The 24117-nt window shown below is 52.7% G+C and overlaps 1 protein-coding gene across 1 annotated transcript in view; it reads right to left on the bottom strand.

Annotated features, from left to right (window-relative positions):
- LOC119971641 (testis-specific serine kinase substrate-like) overlaps nt 1-24117 on the bottom strand; it is an 80151-nt gene that overhangs the window by 11248 nt on the left and 44786 nt on the right. Inside the window, exons 7-8 of the mRNA XM_038807466.1 lie at nt 7050-7185; nt 465-589 (exon numbers count right to left, since the gene is read on the bottom strand). Of these exons, the coding sequence (XP_038663394.1) occupies nt 465-589; nt 7050-7185 (261 nt within the window). The remainder of the gene's footprint in view (nt 1-464; nt 590-7049; nt 7186-24117) is intronic.

The following is a 24117-nucleotide window of genomic DNA, read 5'->3' as shown; positions in this document are numbered from 1 at the left end:
GATCATACCTATGTTAATTTTTAGAAATCTGAAACCCACCCTACTGGAAGCAGGCCATGAGGCATACAGTCAAGTCACTCCCAGGAGGCGGGCTGGCAACTGAAATGTTTGAATGAGGCTTTCCCAGCCCTCAAGAAACTTGGCTGCTGAAGACACACCAATAGAGCTCTGGGTAGAATGGAAGCCTTTACAGAACTGCTTGTGGGCCAGGAGAAGCAAGAATCATTTTACTAGCTCCCCCAAGCTCCACCTCATCAAATGCTCCACCCATACAAAAGCCCATGGTTTTCTGCTGAACCACACAGACGAGAAAGATCTAAGTTCAGCCAATCTCAGCCATGTTACTCATTGGGATCTGACAACCAACCCTGGTTGTAACTCAAGTTTTAAAGAAGGAAACCAGCTGAGGTAAAATGTCTAAACATTGGGAGAATGATCACTCACCTGAGCACCATGAAACATACCTTTCGGATGACTGCTGGTAGAATAGATGCTTCTGCAGCCGCATTATTTCATCTCTGAGAAGACGGATTTCAGATTCCATGGTGCAGCAACGGAAATGTTCCTGGTGCAGCTGGTGTCGCAGATCCTTCAGGTGAAAATTGGAAAATAGTCATTTGGTGACAGAACTTGAGTACCGCTGATAAAGCACACATTTTGTCAAAGCTTTTCATCTTCAAGGACAATTTGCAAGAACTCCAATGTAAGGGGAAACAACAAATGTTATACAGTATGAGAAGAGAATGATAATTGGTTAGAAAATGAACACTGATTGATAGAGGCGTTGCGATGGAGAATGCACCAGTTGATGGTGACTGACAGTTAACTACCAAGCATTGTTCGAAATTTAAACCAGGCAACTTGATTCTGAATGGTCAAGGCATTGCCATGAGGAATGAACCCATAAATGGCTATCACTTTTTAGGTTAGCTGAAATGGGTGCAATGTGTATAAATGTTCTTTCTGTCTGCAAACAACAGGGCCCTGTGTATTAACACATGTAGTTTCTAGTACACACTAATGCGCCACACTGAAAGCCTGACAGACAATCTTAAATTGGTTGACAACATAGTTCTTAGCTCACTGAGGATTATTTAGCAGCTGTTGTCCAATCAAGGAATCACATCTAACGGTGGATACTGTTTTGAGTTTTCCAAACATGGGCTGGTTGGGTATGGTCTGTACTTTTCCCATTACGAACAGCAGCGTAGAATCCAGGCCAACTGTTGATGCCGGCGTCCAAATCAGTGCAAGTGACTCCGGCGTCAATGGGCCTCCAGGCCCAGGCATTCAACCCTTCCTAGGGGGGCTAGTACAGCGTCGGAGTGGTGTCCGCTGCTCTGGCGCTCGAAAGCCAGTGCGGGTCCGCGCATGCGCTTGCGTTGCCGTCTCCGTGCCAGCCCCCGGGCAATATGGCTGAGCCCTACAGGGGCCTGGTGCAGAGGAACATAGGCACCACACACCCACCCCGGAATTAGTCCGCCCACCCATCGGTAGGCCCCGATCGCGGACCTGGCCACCGTGGAGCCCCCCCCCCGGAGCCGGATCCCCTTGCCCCTCCCACCAGGATGGCTCCTGCAGCCATAACTCCGAGGTCCCTCCGGGTAGGACCATACGTAACCCACACCGGCGGGACTCAGCGGAACTCGGAGGGCTCTCGACCCATTGAGGCACGGAGAATCGCTGGGGGAGGGGGGGCAACTTTCAACGGCCCCTGATCGGCACGGCAGCGACCCCATGGGCACGATTAGCGCCGATTCTCCGGTTGTAAGAATCGGCAGCCCGGCGTCGGCGTGGCATGGCGTGATTCTCTCATCCCCCGACGATTCTCTCATCCCCCGGCGATTCTCTGACCCGGCGCGGGATCGGAGAATCCCGGCCATGCTGTTTGATATCATCTTTAGGATATACAGCCTACATACCTAGCACTGAAATTTACATATCACAATTAGTCATTTGTGCGAAAAACAGAGGGCAGAATCTACCAGTCGCGCCACGTCCCCGTTCGAGCTAACGGTCTGCAACGCCGCCAGTAGATGCCAGGAAATCTCTTTTCCTGGATCTACCCAGCTCGCCACGCCTCGCGTGACCTATCAGAATCTCGCAAGACCTTGCAATCTGAATCCTGCCTATATTTGGCAAATCTGCATATTACAGGGAAGCAGCTAGTCTCACTCTAAAATGCACCTTGCCTGATCGACCGAGGGATCTAACCCCTTCACCTTGGAGACCTTTATTTAGTACTGGTTCCCAGAAACATGAACCAGACAAAACGGCACCAAGGAGGTGGTCACCCAGGGAACCATCGTACCTCAGGTGGTTGCCCTCTGGGCAGGGTGGCACCCTGGCACTGCTGGTGCCACTTGGGCACCCTGGCACTGCCAGCTTGGCACCCTGGCACTGGCACCATGGTGTCAACCTGGCACTACCAAGGTGCCCAAGTGGCACTGCCAGCTGGCTGGACCACTGCCAAAGAACCAGGCTGGCATTTTTCCTGTGCCAGGAATTGGGCCTGGGAGTTCCCTGCCCATTTGAGGTGGGACATTGGCTGGACGACGGGGCCGGAGGACCCTCCTTATTGCTGAGTTGGGGCTTAGGGGATCCGAGGTCATGTCAGGGGGATGTTGAGAGATCCAGATGCCATTTTTAAACGGCGTCCTGATCTCCTCCTTCACTGATGAGTTCTGGCGAGAGGAGCTCCTAAGAGCAGTAAACGGGACCAAGTGGGGCCTTGGTGAGCACTGGGAAACACCTGGCTAAACAAGCTGGTCACGGGACTCTGTTGCAATTTAGTTAGATTGCTCCCACAATGTATTTTTGGCTTGACAGCCGTATCCTGTTTGCGGCAACTTGCCCGTGTGTTGCTACTGCATAGCAGCAGCGTGAAACAGCTAGATTCACCTGATGCTCACATTTTTGAGATCCTTGCCCTTCCAGGGTAACTGTTGTGATTCACGTTTCCTGCTGGCAGCGCGCCCCCATCCGTGGTTTTTCAGGTGGTGTGGGGTGGCTACAATGGGGAATCCCATTGACAAGCGGCGGGAAGGCGGAATCCTGCCGCCAGCGAATGGCGTGCCATCGAGAAATAAATGGCTAGTAGATCGGGGAATCCAGCCCATGGTGGTAAGAATTATTACAACCAGTTTTGAGCAGGTTTTCCACACACATGGTAAATGGTTCCTTCACATTTGTGAAGACCATACAGGACTTTCATATCGAGAACAATGCTGTGTACATGAGCTCATTTGACATTGCTGACCTATTCACCAGCATTCCGGTTAAGGAAGCCATTGATATTTGAGTTGAAGCAGAAATGTCATGGCGATCTAGATCCACCGTCATTGCGTGAAACAGTATTAGTTGAACTTATGAACATGACAACTTGCTCAGTACAGTTCAGTTTTAATGACACCATGTATGGCCAACTAAATGGTGTTGTTATGGGATCCCCTCTAGGCCCAGCTCTCTCAAACATCTTTGTTGAGTTCTTTGTTGGAGAACCTGTCTTCGATGGAGTGACCCCTTACATATTTCCAACATGTGGTCACCTTTGCTATACTTCAATCTGCAGCAACATGTAATAATTTCTTTACATGTCTTAATGGGCTCTATCCTACGCTCAAAAATACCTTTGAAATGGAGCAGTCAAATTAATTTGCTTTCCTTGATGTACTCATTGAGGAATCTGCCACCAGGTTCTCTTCAATGGATTACCGAAAGCCTACCTTTATTGGTCAATATCTTGGGATTCTAACAGTTCCACAGATTGGTCTAATGGGCAACCTGATAAATAGGGCCCAAGCCGTGCAGGTTTGATGCTGAAATAGTGCGCATTAAAGGCAGCCTGGAGGGTAATGGCTATCCTGATCGGATAATTTTGTGCTGTACATCATGAAAACTCGTGAACAAGGCCATCTTTACAACTATGAAAAGTGCCATTCTACCTCAGGCGACATCCTGGAGGATGGAGAGGACCAAGAGAGAGTGGAGGGAGGGCCCGAGGAGGACTGAAGTATGGAGGACAGGCGGTGACATGGGCAGGAGGACCAAGGATTCCCTCATCGCCTCTCGGTTCTCCCAATAAGAAGATTGTTGTCCGGCATCCCCCTCCACCCCAAAGATATCCGAGGCCACACACTCTGCCCCATTGAAATGTTAATTAACATCTGACCAGGGTGCTGAGTCTGGATGTCCATGTTCTTAAGTCTCGTGTCAAGGTCGGAAGGGGTTAATGACTCGCATTGAGGAAAGTTGTGGAGACTCCTGCCTGTCTGTTGACCGAACACTGACTCTCAGTCTCATGTCTGAGTGAGGGCCAGGGGCACATTCCTTTGTGCTGCAGCTCCAAAGGTGAGAAAGGGGTAAGCTGAAGTGTTCACTGAGTGATAGCACAGTCATTCCAATACGTTTGTCACCATGGGTACCATTGAGTTTTACTGTTCGCTCTGCTTTGAGGGCCAGTGGGAAGCGCTGATTTCAGATGGGATGATGACTTTTCCCAGTGGGAAATGGATCAAAGAAAGTGAGGTGTTAAGGCTTTGAACTTTAAAAGGTTTTATTTTTCTGATGAGTGATCGTGATACATCGTTTGAAACCTAACTAGGGGTGCCTCGCTTCACCTGTGCTCACTAAATGCCCCTAGGACTACTTAATGTGGCGAGGCATACCACTATATCTTGGTCTGTTCCCAGGATGCACATCAGAAGTGGAAGGGCCTGCTGCCTTCTGTGCCTGTAGCCTGAGATGCCATTGGTGGGCATTCCCTGGAGGGCCTGTACCAGGAGGGACCCTGCTGACCTTCGGGTGTCACTGGTGCTGCCGTATCATCTTGTTATGCCTGCTGCCCTTGAGGTGTGCCGGTGTCCGGAAGGGGGTTTCAGAGGTGCTGGAGAATGCCAAGGTCTCTTTGGTAGAAGGCCCCAGGATGGGCTCCAGTGTTTCCTCCGCCCTCAATGTGATTACATTGGACAGAGGGGCAGCTGATCTTTAGATGCGCCGATGTCGGGGGTTTTGGAAGAACTGGAGCACCAACTGGAGACCCCAGTCGCCTCCTTGGTGGCAGGCCCTGGGCTGGCCTACAGTGGCTCCCCATCCCTGATGGAGCTGGGAAGGCCCTGGGGGAGTTTCTATTCGATGAGGAGCATCTGGAGTAAGCTCCAGAGGCCTTTAGGTCTTCTGGCTCTGCCAGTCCTGGCATTTCCGTATTGTCTGCACCATGGTGTTGATGGCCTTAGCAATGGTCCTCTGTGTCTGGACCATGCTCGCAAGGCCCTCAGTTATGGTCCTCAGAGAGTGGGCCATGCCTCGGACTCCACTAGTCATGGTTCTGACGTCTTGATCCAGGCTTTCCACTCCGGTCGCCACCCTTGCAGTGCTGGCCTAGGTGCCACGCAATTCTGGCAACATCTCCTGTGACTGAAGGATTTGGGACTCCTCCAATCGGCCTTGCACTTGCAGGAACGTCACTGATAACCGCTCCTGGATTTCCTGGCTCTGACTTGGCATCTCTGGCATCTGAGGAAGGAACTTGTGCAGAGGCACAACACCTGCTGGGGCACAGCTGAGTAGTGGGATCCAGCAGACCTCCAACTGCCCGATCTCTAGGACATTCCACCTGATGTGCTGCAGAAGAAGTGAGCTGCTCATCAGATAGAGACCCAGAGGCCTGTCTGCTGAGGTTGCCCACCAAGGCGATTGTGTCTGCGATGGTGGATGGTGCGGTGTTAGATGTGGCATCTCTTTGATCTTCTCCTTGGAGATCTCCTCTGAGGTGGTGTCGAAGATTCAAGGGGAGGGGGGGGGGAGGGGGGCCCTGCTCCTTGATGGCCTTGATGGATGGTGTTCCTGCAAGATAAGGAACATGGTTTTAGTCCATGGCATGGTCAAGCATTTAGGCACTTAACAACTCACTTGAGACAGGTCATCTGGGTGAAGGTGCAACATAACCTCATTTCTGTGCTGTAGGTCAACCTTTTCTGTTGGTGATGGCACACTCCTGGCCCTCCCCAGGCGAGGTCCATTGCCCTTGCCTCGAAGGAAGTGAGAATTCGGAGCTCAGGCATTTCCCCACCCGTCTTCTCCCTTTCCTTCTATTCCGGAAACACGGAAGGGACATTATGAGCCCAACGCCTGTCAGGCCGGATGTCGAGAACAACTGGCATTCATGGGCACTGCACTGAGGCAGAACGGAGTTGTGATGAGGAACGCTGAGGGGTTTCAAACATTATGCTGTGAGGACAGGTGTTGGGAGTCTGCGGGTTGGCAGCAAATGGGTTAACAGTGACTTTCTGGGCTGACGGAAAGAACAAATGCCAGGGGGAGACCGGTGGTACCTCACCCTTGCAGCACATAGGAGGTTGTTCATCTTTTGCGACAGTGCACCCTGGTTCTTTTTGTCATGCTGCTTGCACTCACAACTGCTGGCACCTCCTCCCAGGCAGCATTGGTGACATTGCTCAGGGATCTCCTGCCAACACCTGGGTACATCGTGGTCCGCCTTTCCTCCAAGCTATTGAGAAGTCTGGTGAAGGCCCCCCTCAGATAATCTAGGCATGGGATTTCTTGCTGCTTTCCTCCTGGCTTGACTCAGAGTGAATGCCGTGCCCCCTTGATTGCAGTGCTCAGCTGAGCCCCACGGCGAGCAAAGAAGACACGTGGCGACTCAGGCGCAGCGTGTTTCATGTGGGCGGAAAACATTGACCAGCGCAAATTGCACCAATTTTCTCGCCCAAAATGACGCTTAGTCGTTGTGGATAATTCTGCCCAAAGATTCTGAAATACAAAGAGGAGCATTGCTTCAATCATACTGATACTTGACGAGGATCCATCTGGGGTTTAGAGGGTCAATTTATAAGGACAGGTTGCATGAAGGTGACTAAAATTCCCTTGAGCTCAGAAGATTGAGGATGGAACTAAATGAGGTGTTTAAAATGTTTGAAAGATTTGAAAGGGCAGATACAGGTAAACAATGCCTCGGCCCAACGCATTAGAACGGTGGGGCAGGCTCAATGGTGTACTCGAGTTCCTCTTTTACAAAGCTTAACAGTCACCTCAACCTTTTGCCTCCAACTCTTCACTTCTTTATATGTGCTGTCCTCCATGCGATGAATTTCCTCCGCGATAGAGGATGTGGATTTTTTCAGAACTTGCTGCACAACCTCTGCACTGAAGCAGCATTCCATCATGCTGTCACAGAAGAAAAGAAAAATGGAGTGAATGTCAGCAAGAAGAGATATGCTGCCCTACTCAATGGCACAGAAACAAAGATACCCATGCTCGGTTTAAGTATGGTATTAATATCACTGCCCTTTGATCCTGTTTTGATTGATTATGATATTAATGCTGACATAGTCCTTGCAAAATGGACAAACTTTCCCTTCCCTCTTGTGTAGTGCTGGGACTACTTTTTATAAATACTTATACATACTTCTATATAGACATATATATACGTTTTATATAGACGGGCGGGATAAAAGCAGCTTAACAAAGGTATAACGGCTTCCGGTGGTGGCTATGAGAGAGTAAGTCGCGCATTTGGTGGCTCCCGCTCTGGCTGGACTTTTGGACCATTCCCCCCATTTGTTTTGCGTTTTTGAGCGCTGGCTTTGAAGGCGAAGTCAATTTAGCACTGGATCCACACATTGGAGTATGGAATGAAGAACCCCAAGGGATCGAAAAGGGAGAAATAAGAAGACAAAGCAAGGGCTGGGTGGAGGTTGCGGCAGAAGTCAATATGGCTGATGGTCGGACCCCTGTTGCGACGGCCCAACCATCAACGGAGTAGTTTTTTTAAAAAATAATTTTTATTGAAAGAATTTTTTACATGAAGATATTTACCCCAACTAACTATAAAATATTACAAAATATTCCCTCTTAACAAATATCCCCCCCCGCCCGAACTCGCGCGCGCGTTGTCCCTCCCCCCCTCCCCCCTCCCCCAAAAACAAACAAAGCAACACTCAACATCAAACATGAACTGCGAGCAAATGTGCCCGCATTTCAACCGTAAATAACCCACCACAACCGTTGTTGCCACCCCCCCCCCTCTCCCCCCCCCCTCCCCTCCCCCCCGGGTTGCTGCTGCTGCGACCTCTGTACCCTATCTCTGAGCCAAAAAGTCGAGGAAAGGCTGCCACCGCCTAAAGAACCCTTGTACCGACCCTCTCAGGGCGAATTTGACCCTTTCCAACTGAATAAAGCTTGCCATGTCATTAATCCAAGTTTCCACGCTTGGAGGCCTCGCGTCCTTCCACTGTATTAGTATCCTTCTTCGAGCAACTAGGGACGCAAAGGCCAGTACTCCGGCCTCTCTCGCCTCCTGTACCCCTGGCTCCACCCCAACCCCAAAGATCGCAAGTCCCCATCCTGGTTTGACCCTGGATCCCACCACCCTCGACACCGTCCTTGCCACCCCCTTCCAGAACTCCTCCAGTGCCGGACATGCCCAAAACATATGGACATGGTTCGCTGGACTTCCCGAACACCTAACACATCTGTCCTCACCCCCAAAGAACCGACTCATCCTTGTCCCCGTCATATGGGCTCTATGTAGCACCTTAAATTGAATGAGGCTAAGCCTCGCACACGAGGAGGAAGAATTAACCCTCTCCAGGGCATCAGCCCATGTCCCATCCTCTATCTGTTCTCCCAGCTGCCCCTCCCACTTGGCTTTCAGCTCCTCTACTGATGCCTCCTCCGCCTCCTGCATTACTTTGTAGATGTCTGATATCCTCCCCCCTCCGACCCAGACCCCCGAGAGCACCCTATCACTCGCCCCCCTACTGAGGAGCAAGGGAAACCCTTCCACCTGGCGTCTAGCAAATGTCTTCACCTGCAAATGTCTAAACATGTTTCCCGGGGGGAGCCCGAATTTCTCCTCCAGCTCTCTCAGGCTCGCAAACCTCCCATCTACAAACAGATCCTTCAGCTGCCTGATGCCCACCCTGTGCCAGCTCTGAAATCCCCCGTCCATGTTCCCCGGGATGAATCTGTGGTTCCCTCTTAACGGTGCCTCCATCAGACCTCCCACTTCCCCCCTGTGTCGCCTCCACTGCCCCCAGATCTTGAGGGTGGCCGCCACCACCGGGCTCGTGGTGTACCTCGTGGGAGGGAGCGGCCATGGCGCCGTTACTAGGGCCCCCAGGCTTATGTTGCCACAGGACGCCCTCTCCATTCGTTTCCAAGCTGCCCCCTCCCCTTCCATCATCCACTTGCGCACCATCGATACATTTGCCGCCCAGTAATACCCTGAAAGATTGGGTAATGCCAGCCCTCCACTATCCCTACTCCGCTCCAAGAAGACCCTCCTCACCCTTGGGGTGCCGTGCGTCCACACGTAGCTCATGATGCTACTCATCACCTTTTTGAAGAAGGCCCTAGGGAGGAAGATGGGCAAGCACTGAAATAAAAACAAAAACCTCGGGAGGACCGTCATTTTAACGGACTGCACTCTGCCCGCCAGCGACAGCGGCACCATGTCCCACCTTTTAAATTCCTCCTCCATCTGTTCCACCAGCCTGGAGAAGTTCAGCTTGTGGAGAGTCCCCCAGTTCCTTGCCACCTGCACCCCTAAATATCTAAAACTCTTTCCTGCTCTCTTAAACGGGAGTCTCCCGATTCCCTCTTCCTGGTCCCCTGGGTGTATCACAAATACCTCACTCTTGCCCAAGTTTAGCTTGTACCCCGAAAAGTCCCCAAACTCTGCTAGCAGTTCCATCACCTCCGGCATTCCCCCTTCTGGGTCTGCCACGTATAGCAGCAGGTCGTCCGCGTATAGCGATACCCGGTGCTCCTCCCCGCCCCTTGTCAGCCCTCTCCACCCCCCTGAGCCCCTCAGTGCCATCGCCAATGGTTCAATTGCCAGTGCGAAGAGCAGGGGGGACAAGGGGCACCCCTGTCTGGTCCCCCGGTGGAGCCCAAAATACTCCGATCTTCTACCATTCGTCACTACACTTGCCGTCGGGGCCGAATAGAGCAGCTTCACCCATTTAATAAATCCCTCCCCAAATCCAAACCGTTCCAGCGTCTCCCACAGGTACTTCCACTCCACCCTATCAAATGCTTTCTCCGCGTCCAATGCCACCACTATCTCCGCCTCACCCTCCACTGCCGGCATCATGATGACGTTTAGCAGTCTCCGCACGTTCGTATTAAGCTGCCGCCCTTTCACAAAACCCGTCTGGTCCTCGTGTATCACCCCTGGCACACAATCCTCTATCCTGGTAGCCAGGATCTTTGCCAGCAACTTGGCGTCCACATTCAGGAGCGAGATAGGCCTATATGACCCACACTGCACGGGGTCCTTGTCCCGCTTCAAGATCAGAGAGATCAGTGCCTGCGACATTGTCGGGGGCAGAGCCCCCCCCTCCCATGCCTCGTTGAAGGCTCGTACCAGCACAGGGCCCACCAAATCTGCATCTTTTTTGTAAAATTCCACCGGGAACCCGTCTGGCCCCGGCGCCTTCCCCGTCTGCATATGCCCAATCCCCTTGACTAGCTCCTCTAACACTATCGGTGCCCCCAGCCCCTCTACCAGCTCCTCTTGGACCTTGGGGAACCTCAATTTGTTCAAGAAGCCCTCCATCCCCCCTCCCCTCGTCGGCGGCTCTGACCGATACAGCTCCTTATAGAAGTCTCTGAAGACCCAATTTACTTCTGGCCCCTTCTGCACTCCGTTCCCACCCCTCTCCCTCACTCCCCCAATTTCTCTAGCCGCATCCCGCTTGCGGAGCTGATGCGCCAACATCCTACTCGCCTTCTCCCCATATTCATAAATCGCGCCCTGCGCCCTTCTCCACTGTGTCTCTGCCTTTCTGGTGGTCAACAGGTCGAACTTAGCCTGCAAACTGCGCCGTTCCCCCAACAGACCCTCCTCTGGTGCCTCCGCATATCTCCTATCCACGTCCAAAAGCTCCCCCACCAGCCTCTCCCTCTCCTGTCTCTCCCTCCTTTCCCTATGTGCCCGTATGGAGATCAGCTCCCCCCTGATCACCGCCTTCAGGGCCTCCCAGACCATCCCCACCTGCACCTCCCCCGTGTCATTAGTGTCCAGATATCTTTCAATGCTCTTCCGGACCCTCTTACACACCTCCTCATCCGCCAGCAACCCCACATCCAGGCGCCACAGCGGACGCTGGTCTCGCGCCTCCCCCATTTCCAAATCTACCCAGTGTGGCGCATGGTCTGAGACCGCTATGGCCGAGTACTCCACTTCCCGTACTTTCGGGATCAGTCCCCTGCTCAATACAAAAAAGTCAATTCTAGAATAGACTCTGTGGACATGGGAGAAAAAGGAATACTCCCTCGCCCTCGGCCTCCCAAACCTCCAGGGATCTACCCCTCCCATCTGCTCCATAAACCCCTTTAACACTTCTGCCGCTGCCGGCCTCCTACTCGTCCTTGAACTCGATCTGTCCAGCACGGGGTCCAGCACTGTGTTGAAGTCCCCCCCCATGATCAGGCCCCCTGCCTCCAGGTCCGGAATGAGGCCCAGTAGGCGCCTCATGAAGCCAGCGTCGTCCCAATTCGGGGCATACACATTAACCATCACCACTTTCTCCCCCTGTAGCCTACCCTTCACCATGACATATCTAACCTCTTTATCCGCCACCACCTCCGTCGCCACGAACGACACCCTCTTCCCTACCAGGATCGCCACCCCCCGGTTCTTTGCGTCCAGTCCTGAGTGGAACACCTGTCCCACCCACCCCCTTCTCAGGCGGACCTGGTCCGCCACCTTCAAATGGGTCTCTTGTAGCATTGCTACATCCGCCTTCAGTCCCTTCAAATGCGAGATTACTCTCGTTCTCTTGACCGGCCCATTCAGCCCCCTCACATTCGAAGTGATCAGCCGGGTCGAAGGGCAACCCGCCCCTCTCCCCTGCCGACTAGCCATATCCTGTCACCTGCTCACCCCGAGTCAGCCCTCCCCTTCTGACCCGCTCCCCATGGCGATGGCGCCCTCCCCCCACCCCTCCGGTCCTCAACTTCTCCTCCCTGGCCTTTTCAGCAGCAACCCGGTAGCCCCCCCCTTCCCCCTCCCCCTCCCCCCCCCACCTCCCTCCCCCCCAGGCTAGGACCCTTCCTAGCCGCGATGCACCCTCCATAGTACTTCCGTAAGTCAGTTGGTTTACGCTGACCCGGCTGCCCCTGCCACAATCCGACTCCTCCCGGCATGGGGGACATCCCCCCCCTTACCACCCCTCCTTGACCCCGCTCCAGCGCGGGAAAGGGAGCCATTGCTGACCACGCCCCTTCCTCCCACCCTCCTCCCTCCTCTGCCCCGTGCGCGGGAAACCAGAGGAAAGCCCGCGCTTTCGCCCTGCCACTCCACCCCTCCATCTTCAGTTCCACCCCCGTCCCCGATCCCACACCGATAAAAAAAAAACCCCCACAAGAAACACATACCCCCGGCACTCCCCCCCCACCCCGCCCCCCCAACATAGCATTATAAATAACAGAAAAAAGAAAAAAACTGGTAGAGAGAAAAAAAAGGGTCCAAAAATACAGCCAAGTGAAAATCCAACCAAAAGAAAGCCACGTGTCCAGCTTAAAGTACCAGAGCGGCAACGACCGCCAAGTATCCCCTGGTTCTAGTTCGAGTCCAGCTTTTCTTCCTGGACAAAGGCCCACGCCTCCTCCGGGGACTCGAAATAGTGGTGCTGGTCCTTATAGGTCACCCACAAGCGCGCTGGCTGCAGCATCCCGAATCTGATTCTCTTGGCATGCAGCACCGCCTTCGTCCGGTTGAACCGGGCCCGCCGCTTTGCCACCTCCGCACTCCAGTCCTGGTAGATCCTCACCGTCGAGTTCTCCCATTTGCTGCTCCTCTCTCTCTTGGCCCACCTCAGCACCCTCTCCCGGTCACTGAATCGCTGGAACCGAACCAGCACCGCCCTCGGGGGTTCGTTTGCTCTTGGCTTCCTGGCCATTACTCTGTAGGCCTCCTCCAGTTCCAGGGGCGAAGGGACGGCCCCTGCCCCCATCAGTGAGCCCAGCATTTCTGCCACATACCCCTCCAGCCCTTCTGCCAGGCCCAGGATCCTCAGGTTTTTCCGCCTCATGCGGGTATCCATCTCCTCCAGTCGGTTTTGCCATTTCAGGTGGAGTGCCTCGTGCACCTCCACCTTTCCCACGAGGACCGTGGCCTCCTCCTCCCTCACAGCCATCTCCTGCTGCAGCTCCCGAATTGACGCCTCTTGGGTCGCCTGGGCTCCCATCAGCCTGGTGGTCGTTGCGTTCATCGACTCCAGCAGCTCCACTTTCAGCTCCGTGAAGAAGCGCAGGAGAGCGGCCTGCTGCTCCTCCGCCCATTTCCTCCAGTCCTCGGGTGCGCCGCCGGCCGCCATTTTGGGTTTCTTCCCCCGCTTTTTTCGGGGAGCTGCTGCCGCTTTTTTTTCTGCCCCACTTCGGGTGACGACCATAAATTTTGCAGGGTTCTCCTCTGGGAACCTTCCCCCACCGGGAATCGTCGTTCCAGCGCCGTTAGGGGCCCTCCAATCGGCCCGAAAACACCTTCCTCGCAGGAGCAGCCAAACGTGCGACTTAGCTGGTCATAGCCGCAACCGGAAGTGATCAACGGAGTAGTTGATGCAGGTCATTCAAGAGGGCTTTGCCAGGCAGAAACGGGACTGTCTTGACCCGATAAAGGAATCGATTGATCGGCTGGAACACAGGCTGGATGCTCAGGATCGGACTGGAGAAAGCGCTGGCGGACCAGGAGGAGCACCAAACGGTGGTTGAGCTGGAGGTGGGGATGTTGAAGGATCAGCAAAAAAGGCTGCTGGAGAAGGTAGAAGACCCGGAGAATAGAGTTCGCCGGCAGAACTTAAAAATTGTCGGTCTCCCGGAGGGGGCTGATGCTGGCGCGTTTGTGGCGAGTATGTTTCAGAAGCTCCTGGGGGAGAGGTCTTTTCCCTGACCGTTGGAGGTGGACAGGGTGTACAGAGCGCTGGCGAGGAAGCCGCGGCCGGGGAACACACTAAGGGCGATGGTGGTCTGGTTCCACAGGTTCCTGGACAAGGAGTGTGTTCTCCAGTGGGCCAAACGCATGCGGAGCTGCAAATGGGACAACAGCATTTTGCCTGTTTACCAGGATCTGAGCGTGGAGGTGGCCAGAAGGAGGGCAGGCTTCAACCAAGTTAAGGCGATCCTGTTCAAGAAGCGGGTGAAATTTGGACTGTTATACCCGGCGCGCCTTTGGGTTACGCACGAGGACCAGCACCATTATTTTGAGTCGCCCGAAGACGCAATGGACTTTAGAACATAGAACATAGAACAGTACAGCACAGAACAGGCCCTTCGGCCCTCGATGTTGTGCCGAGCAATGATCACCCTACTCAAACCCACGTATCCACCCTATACCCGTAACCCAACAACCCCCCCCTTAACCTTACTTTTTAGGACACTACGGGCAATTTAGCATGGCCAATCCACCTAACCCACACATCTTTGGACTGTGGGAGGAAACCGGAGCACCCGGAGGAAACCCACGCACACACGGGGAGGACGTGCAGACTCCACACAGACAGTGACCCAGCCGGGAATCGAACCTGGGACCCTGGAGCTGTGAAGCATTTATGCTAACCACCATGCTACCGTGCTGCCCCTAACTTTGCCAAGAGGAAAGGGTTGGTGCTGAACTGAGAACTTTTTGTTTTAAGTTGCAACTTTTTGAGTGTTGTTTATATGTTTCTACTGTTGTTTCTCTTCTGTATTTGAGTTTGGTTGAAGAAGGGGGAAGTAAAAGTTATTCGGTTTCTGCAGGTTCTGGAGGTGACTGGTGGGGCTTTTACTTTGTATTACTTTGATTTACACTATTGGGGAGGTTTTCTGTATGTTTTTCTTTTTGGGATGTCTCTTGTGTTAATTGGGCAATTGTTTGGGGTCATTTTGATGAGGGAAGTGGTTTTGATGGGCGGGGGAGAGGGGAGTGAGGGAACAATAGGTGGGAGGCCACTTGGCGCCGGAGGCGGGGCCACCAGGCTAGCTGGGTGAGCTAGTCTACGGAAGCAAAGTGGGGGGTGTGCATATGATTAATCTATGGCGGGGTTAGTTTACTATGTGTTGTTGCTGGTGGGGGGGGGGGGGGGTAGGGGGGAGTTACTCTGCTGACGAGGGAGGGATTTAGGTTTCGGGACAGTGAGGAGGTAGGTGGTGGAGGATGCCAGGAGGCGGGCTGATGGAAGCGTGGTGCATGGGCTGCTGGCAGGCCCAGGAAAGGGGTTGGCTGATCGGCAGGGGGGGGTGGGGTGTCACGGTGCCCCCCAACTAGGCTGATCACCTGGAATGTTGGAGGGTTAAATGGGCCGGTCAAGAGGGCACGTGTGTTCGCGCATCTGAGGGCTCTGAAGGCGGACGTCGTAACGCTGCAGGAGACACACCTGAAAGTGGCGGATCAAATCAGGCTAAGGAATGGTTGGGTCAGTCGGGTCTTTCATTCGGGGCTGGACACCAAGACTAGAGGGGTGGCGATTTTGATCAATAAGCGGGTGCAATTTCAGGTGGGCAGTATAGTCTTGGATGGGGGGGTGGGTGGGGGGGGCGCTATGTCATGGTTAGCGGTAAGCTGGAGAGGAGGAACGTCATCTTGGTTAACGTGTACGCGCCAAATTGGGATGACGTGGAATTTATAAAGAGGTTGCTGGGGAAGATACCTGACCTGGACTCGCACAAGTTGGTTATGGGAGGGGATTTTAATACAGTCATCGAACCCAGCCTGGACCGGTCATGTTCAAAAACGGGCAGGGTGCCAGCAATGGCAAAGGAACTGATAGGGTTCATGGAGCAGATGGGGGGGGGGGGGGGGGGGGGGGGGGGTGTTGACCCATGGGGGTTTAGGCAGTCGAAGGGGAGGGAGTTTTCTTTTTATTCGCATGTGCCTAAGGTTTACTCCCGGATTGTTTTTTTCATTTTGAGCAGGGATTTGCTGGCGGGGGTGGTGGACACGGGGTACTCGGCCATCACTATCTCGGATCATGCCCCACACTGGGTGGAACTGCAGGTTAGCGAGGAGAGCTTCCAGCGCCCTCAATGGAGGTTGGATGTGGGGTTATTGACAGATGAGGCGGTGTGCGGGAGGCTGAAGAAATGCATGCAGAACTACCCGCAGGTTAATGACATGGGGAAGTCTCAGCAGCGGTGATCTGGGAGGCACTGAAGGCAGTGATGAGATGGGAGCTGATTTTGATCCGGGCTCGTAGGGACAGGACGGACAGGGCAGAGACGGACCGACTGGTTAAGGAGATCCTACAGATAGATAGGAGGTATGCGGCGACCCCGGGGGTGGAGCTCTTAAGGAAACGTCGGAAGCTGCAGGCTGAGTTCGGGGTGTTGTCCATAGGTAAGGCAGTGGAGCAGCTTAGAAAGGCGAAGGGGGGGTTTTATGAACATGGGGAGAAGGCCAGCAGAATGCTTGCACAGCAGCTTTGGAAGAGGGAGGCGGCCAGGGAAATAGAGAGGGTGGTTCATGGGGATGGGAACTTGGTAGGGGTGTCGGCAGGGCTAAACAAGGCTTTCAGGGACTTTTACAGTAGTCTCTATTGCTCGGAGCCTCCCACGGGGCTGGAGGAGATGAGATGCTTTTTGGACGGACTGACCTTCCCAAGGCTGGGTAGGGAGCTGGTGGATGGGCTGGGGTCCCCGATTAGGGCAGAATAAATCATTGAATACTTGAAGGCAATGCAGTCGGGTAAAGCCCTGGGGCCGGATGGGTACCCGGTGGAGTTCTATAAAACGTTCTCTGGGATTTTAGGGCCATTGCTGGTCAAGGTTTTCAATGAGGCAAGGGACAGAGGGGTGCTGCCTCCGACAATGTTACAGGCCACTATTTTGTTGATTTGAAGCGGAACAAGAACCCGGAGCTGTGTGGGTCATATAGGCCTATCTCCCTGATTAATGTGGATGCCAAGTTGCTGGCCAAAGTTTTGGACTCCAGGATTGAAGATTGTGTGCCGGATGTGATTATGGAGGATCAAACCGGGTTTGTCAAGGGCAGGCAGTTGGTGGCCCATATAAGAAGGCTGTTCAATGTGATCATGATGCCCCCGGAGAGTGGGGAGGTTGAAGTAGTTGTGGCAATGGATGCGGAAAAGGCGTTCGACCGGGTGGAGTGGGACTATCTCTGGGAGATGCTGGGACGATTTGGGTTCGGTAAGGGCTTTATCGACTGGGTCAGGCTGTTGTACCAGGCCCCGGAGGCTAGTGTAAGGACAAATAGGACGACCTTGGACTATTTTAGACTGTACCAGGGGACAGGGATGCCTCCTCTCCCCACTGCTGCTTGCGTTAGCCATAGAGCTGCTGGCAATTGCTCTGAGAGCTTCAAGGGGCTGGAAGGGGCTGGTTCGGCGGGGGGCGGGGGGATGGGGTGGGGGGGGTGGGGGGGGCGGTGGGGGGGGTGGGGGGGGGGGTGGGGGGGGTGGGGGGGGGTGGGGAGGGGGGTGGGGGGGGGGGTGGGGGGGGTGGGGGGGTGTGGTGGGGGTGGAACACATAGAGTCTCTCTGTACGCGGATGACCTGCTCTTGGCAGCACGGTAGCATTGTGGATAGCACAATCGCTTCACAGCTCCAGGGTCCCAGGTTCGGTTCCGGCTTGGGTCACTGTCTGTGCGGAGTCTGCACATCCTCCCCGTGTGTGAGTGGGTTTCCTCCGGGTGCTCCGGTTTCCTCCCACAGTCAAAAAGATGTGCAGGTTAGGTGGATTGGAGATGATAAATTGCCCTTAGTGTCCAAAATTGCCCTTAGTGTTGGGTGGGGTTACTGGGTTATGGGGATAGGGTGGAGGTGTTAACCTTGGGTAGGGTGCTCTTTCCAGGAGCCGGTGCAGACTCGATGGGCCGAATGACCTCCTTCTGCACTGTAAATTCTATTTAATCTATGTAATCTTATATCTTTTGGATTCACGGGCAGGGATGGGTGAAATTATGGCAATTGTGGGGGAATTTGGCCGGTTTTCATGGTATAAACTGAATATGGCAAACAGTGAGATGTTTGTAGTCCAGGTGAGGGGTCAGGAGGGTCGGCTGACGGAGCTACCGTTTAGGTTAGTAGGGGACAGCTTCAGGTACTTAGGGATACAGGTGGCGCGATGCTGGGGCTGGCTACACAAGTTGAACTTGTTGGTTGAACAGATGAGGGGAGAGTTTCGGAGATGGGATGTGCTCCTGCTGTCGTTAGCTGGGAGAGTGCAGACGGTCAAAATGACGGTCCTACCGAGATTTCTGTTCGTATTTCAATGTCCCCCAAATTTCATCCCGCGGTCCCTTTTCAATAGGTTTAATAAGATCATCCTGGGCTTTGTTTGGGCGGGTAAGTCCCCGCGAGTGACGAAAGTGATGCTCAAGCGGAATCGGGGGGAGGGGGGGCTTGCACTGCCGAATTTCAATAATTATTACTGGGCGGCTAACGTAGCCACGATGAATGAATGAAAATGAAATGAAATGAATGAAATAATGAAATGAAAATCGCTTATTGTCACGGGTAGGCTTCAATGAAGTTACGGTGAAAAGCCCCTAGTCGTCACATTCCAGCGCCTATTCGGGAAGGCTGGTACGGGAATCGAACCGTGCTGCTGGCCTACCTTGGTCTGCTTTTAAAGCCAGCGATTTAGCCCAGTATGCTAAACAGCCCCAGCTGATCAGGAAGTGGGTGGTGGGGGCAAGGTCGGTTTGGGAGCAAGTGGTGGCAGCTTCATGTAGGGGCACCAATCTGGGAGCGTTGATAACGGCACCTCTGCCGTTCCCGCCAGCGAGGTACTCCACCAGCCCCGTAGTGGTGGTGGCACTAAGAATCTGGGGTCAGTGCAGGAGGTATGCTGGAGCAGTGGGAGCATCGGTCTGGTCCCCAATATGTAACAATCACCGGTTTGCCTCGGGGGGCTTGGATGGGGGGGTTCCGACTTTGGCGAAGGGCGGGGATTGAGAGGATGGGGGACCTGTTTTTAGAGGGGTGCTTCCCTAGCTTGAGGGCGCTGGAGGAGATGTTTGTGTTGGCAAGGGGGAACGAATTTAGATATTTACAGATGCGGGACATTCTGCGCAGGCAGGTATCCTTTCCACCCCTGCCACTAAGGGGGATCCAGGATAGAGTAGTGTCTAGGGGATGGATGGGGAGGGGAGTGCCTCGGACATCTACAAAGGACTCATGGGGGCGGAGGAGACGCAGACCGAGGAGCTGAAGCGTAAGTGGGAGGAGGAGCTTGGTGTTGAGGTGGAGGATGGCTTATGGGCAGACGCGTTGAGCAGGGTCAACGCAACTGCAACATGCGCCAGTCTCAGATTGATCCAATTCAAGGTGATCCACCGGGCCCACAGGACAGTGGCCCGGATGAGTAGATTCTTTGGGGTGGAAGACAGGTGTGTAAAATGTGTGGGCGGACCAGCGAACCATGTTCACATGTTCTGGGCATGTCCAAAACTTAGGGGATATTGGCAGGGATCACGGACGTCATGTCCAGAGTATTGAAAACGCGGGTGACAATGAGTCCAGCGGTGGCGATTTTCGGGGTGGCGGATGACCCAGGAACCCAGGAGGAGAAAGATGTTCTGGCCTTTGCTTCCCTGGTAGCCCGGAGATGGATACTGCTAGCTTGGAGGGACTCAAAGCCCCCAAAGTCGGAGACCTGGCGAACTGACATGGCGAGCTTCCTCGGCCTAGAGAAGATTAAGTTCGCCTTGAGAGGATCACTGTTAGGGTTCGCCCGGAGGTGGCAGCCATTCATCGACTTCTTTGCGGGGAATTAATCGTCAGCGCGGGGGCGGGGGGGGGGGGGGGGGGGGCGGTGAGAGTCGGTGATTGCACAATGCTTATTGTTCTTCTTTGTACATTGTTTTTATACTGTTGCTGTTTGTAATGCCAGAAATACCTCATTCAAACTGTTTATTCAAAAAAAACAAAGGTACAAGCACAGTTCAGAAGGTGAACAAAAAACGATGTCACAAAAAAATTCAATTCCTGATGATCAGAAAACAACCACAACAATTTTTTTCAAGTTCTGAAGAAGGATCTCAAACTTGAAATGTTTTCTCTCCACAGGTGCTTCACGACGTGAAGCATTTGCAGATTTTTCTGTTACATTTACGATTTCTCATATCTGCAGAATTTCATCTTGTGCCAAAACCTGAAATGTTCACCTGTGGTTCTTCAGAACTGATTGATTTATTTATTCACTCACAGACTGGGAGTGTCACTTATTGCCAATCCTTTAGTGCCTGTGAGAAGGTAGTGGTAGCTTGCTAGCTTATTTCAGAAGGCACTTAAGAATCAATCCTATGGCTTCCGGTGGCGGCCATTGAGTGAGTGGCCGCACATTTTGTGGCTCCCGTTCAAGGTGGATTTTGTTGGTCCTTCACCGTGCGTATGGGGCATATTTTTGTGCGAATGGTGTGTGTGAGCGCCGAAGGAAGATAATACTCCTCAGGTGAGTCTGGTGTATGGATCCTTTGGGGGTGGTGGTGGACAGCTAGAAGAGGCTGAGAGGTAAGTTGGAGGACCTGGGGAGTCGCTCCAGGTGACAGATTTTGAGGATAGTCAGGATGCTCGAGGGTATCGAGGGAGCAGACACCGCCAAGTATGTGACAATGATGTTGGGGCAGTTGATGGGGAAGGGGCCTTTGATCGGCCCCTCGAGGTGGATCAGGCACGTAGGGTGCTGAGGAGGCGTCCACAGGTGAGGGAGCCACCGATGGCGATGGTGGAGCGGTTGCACCGTTTCTTGGACAAGGAGAAGATTCTGCAGTGGGCAAGGCAAACCAGGAGGTGCATCTGGGAAGGGAGTGAGCTCCGGGTATACCAGGATCTGGATGCAGTGTTGGCGACGAGGAAAGCCATGTTCAACCAGGTAAAGGCTGCCCTCTTCAAGAAGGAAATTAAGTCTCATCAGAAGTAGGAGTTTTATTTTGATTCACTGGAGGAGGCGATGGGCTTTATGAGGGACCATGGACTGGGAGGAGTGTGAGGACACTGAACATTGGAGAGGAGCTTTGTGCAACTCACCTCGATGGGGAAAGAGCTACGGAGGGTAATAGAGACCAACAAGGGTCTGCGAGCCAAAATGGAAGATCTGAAACCAGGTCCAGGCGGCAGAATCTGAGGATCGTGGGTTTGCCCGAAGGGGTGGAAGGCCCAAGGCCAACGGAGTATTTTGTCATGATGTTGGCAGAGCTATTGGGGGAGGGGGCGATTCCTCTTGATACGAACTGGATCGGGCTCATAGGTCGTGGAGGACTATACCAAAGGCGAGTGAGCCACCAAGAGTAGTAATTGTGTGTTTCTGTGGGTACAGCGTGAAGGAAAAGGTCCTGTGCTGGGCAAAGCAGAAGTGGGAGGTGAATTGGGCTGGAGCTGGTATACGCATATACCAGGACTTTACGGTGGAGCTGGCGAGGAGGTGGGCAGCCTTCAGCCAGGTGAAGAAGGCACTGTACATCAGCAAGGTGCAGTATGCCATAGTATATCCAGCTAAGTTGAGGGTGACCTACAAATCCAAGAACTTTTATTTTGGGACGGCAAAGCGGCAGAGGGGTTTGCGAAGGCAGAAGGACTGAGGCAGAATTGAGAATTGGGACTGAGAGTGGGTCTTGTCCCGATGTAGCCTCATGTAACTTTATTTTCTCACTGCATGTTGATGTATGCACTAAATGAATTGATGGCTGTATATTTGGACAAAGGAGGGGTTGGGGCTTTCATTTGCAATGATGGTTCATTGGGGCTTGGGTGGGTATGCTGGGCTTCTGTGCTAAAGGGGATTTCTTGTTTTTTTTCCTGGGACCGGGCAGGGGGAAGGAGACCCAGGCGAGGGCCTCCACGCTGGCCAATTTAAGTTGGCCAGTGAATGGGAGTGAGGTGGGGGGAGGGGCTGCGGCCATCGGAGCCTGGTAAAACAGGTTTCGATGAGTCTAGCCAGGGTGAAAAGTTGGGGGAAGGAACTGAGGTTCGGGGGAGGAGTTTACAAGAGGAAGTGGAGGGGAGGAATTTTTGTGTGGTGGGGGGGGAGGTCTACAATTCATGGGTGTCATTCACGGTACTTTTTCGAGGATTGGATGGCTTTGAATATTAGGGGGAGGGGGGTGGACTATATATGTCAATGGTGACCATAGGCAATTCCTTTTTCGTTTTCTTTGTTTTTTTTCCTTGGGAGTTTTGTTTTATTTGATGCTTATATTGTCATGCAGGCTATTGCTGGGGGGGTGGTGGGAGGATGGGATTGTTTTTGTTCATAAGGGGATTGACATTGTATTCGTTACTGTTGACTGTTTGTTGGTGGGGTGTAAATCTTGAAGAAAATGTGAAAATGGAGAATAAAAATATTTTAAAACAACACACAATTATAATTTTGACTAGCCCGAGAAGCCTGCACTGTAGACCCCAAATCAATCTGATAATAGAATTGTTGGAAGTAAAAATAACATTTTATTTATTTAGCGAATACAAAGCCGTTTCTTTCATTGCTACAGTATTGAATACGGATAGGCCTGCACTGAATCTGTGGATTGGACATTCTTCTATGATGTGGTGGATAGTTTGCTCTCTCCCATAGGCACACAGCGGGACATTATGGGGTAATTTAGCATGGCCAAGCTACATCTGTGGACGGTGGGCAAGCAGGTGCCGTGGACGGTCCTGAACTTGTTAAGGGTTGACCACTCTTTCCTTGCAAGGTTGGAACCAGAAAGCTATTGGGCTGGGTTTGACACCAGATACTTGTTTAACCATTTGATTATCGATCCACAGGGATAGTGGTGTGTCAAAGATGCTGTCTATTGAAAGTAGATTTGTTCCCTTGGAATAAATAGACCTCAGCTGTTCTCCCGGGTATAGCACTTTACAAAAGATTATGGGTTAGAGATCCACTTGTGATGAAGCCTATTGGTGAAACCTATACTTACCTTTGTTTGAAGTTCAGAGATTGGGAATTCCAAGTCTGACGATCCTCAGGCCTTTTGTGCATGGGCTGCCGGGAATTGGCAGCTGTGCACTCCAGTCATTTCATACTCTTTAGGCCGAGGACTGCAGAAAAGGGAAAGAAGGATGGCGGGAAAATCCAGGTCAGGTACATGGACAGGAATAAGAAAAGGGACAGGGTGAGGTCCCAAAAGGAAATTCCAGGTAAGGGATTATAGAATGGACAAACATAGGTCCTGTTGAGTTAAAATAAAGGAGCAGAGAAATAGGTTCCAAATGAAAGAAAGAGCTGCAGGGAGTAGCTATTAAGTGAAGCGGGCATGAAAGAAGCCCTGAAGATTCACAAAGGCAGCTGAAGGTTGTTGACTCCAGGTTCAGGCTGTTAGCGCAAAGTACTCCTTTGGAACAGTTCTGTTTGCTTGGCACTGCAAACGATTTGAAATTGTGATTGTAAGGTGGCACTTGAGTGTTCTCAGAAATCCAGGGGGAAAGGAATCTTGGGGAGCGAGATTAAAACCTGGGAGGTGAGCCGTTGTTGAAGCCGTCCGAGTGGTAGCAATCTTTGGAGAGAATTTTAAGACGTGATTTTCAGATGTGGAGATTTTAAGCGCCCATGAGAAAGGCAAATTTTCAGGCTCACAATGTGGCAAACATCTGTGTGAGTTGTTGACAAATCCATGGAATCTGTTTTGGTCACATTTGTCATCAATTGTGTATATGGTGTGTCCAACCACAGTCCACCTGTTAATTCACATGAGCCCATACGTACTCTGAATGTTAGAGTATAAGATACATTGTAAATTGTTTTATCTTTCCGAACTGAATGAGATCTTTTTTTCGATTCAAAAAAAGAAAAAGGAGAGGAGCTTTGTGTTTGTGGCAGAATGTCTGGGGTGGGCATTTTGGGGTGGGTTTTGATGGCGGAGCAGCGATGGTGGGTGTGGCTTTTGTTCTTTGTTTGTTGGTGGCTGGGGTAGGGGGATGGATTAGAGGGGGTGGGAAAGTTAGAGGCCTTGGGCAGAGGCCACCATGCCAGCTGAATGGGCTAGTTAATGGAAGTGAAGTGGAGGGGTTATCAGGAGGAAGATGGAGGAATGGAATTGGTTCTTTGTTTGGGGGTGGAGGATTGCTGAAATAGGTGTGGTTGGTGTGGCGTAGTTGGGAAGGGAGAGGTGGCAGTGGAAATCCAAGGGTGGGGCTGGAGGAGTGTGTGACGTGA

The sequence above is a fragment of the Scyliorhinus canicula genome, chromosome 9, assembly GCF_902713615.1.
Source record: "Scyliorhinus canicula chromosome 9, sScyCan1.1, whole genome shotgun sequence".
In the NCBI taxonomy this organism is placed as follows: Eukaryota; Metazoa; Chordata; class Chondrichthyes; order Carcharhiniformes; family Scyliorhinidae; genus Scyliorhinus; species Scyliorhinus canicula.
Note: the sequence above shows the minus strand (reverse complement) of the source record. Positions and strands in the feature narration are given on the sequence as shown.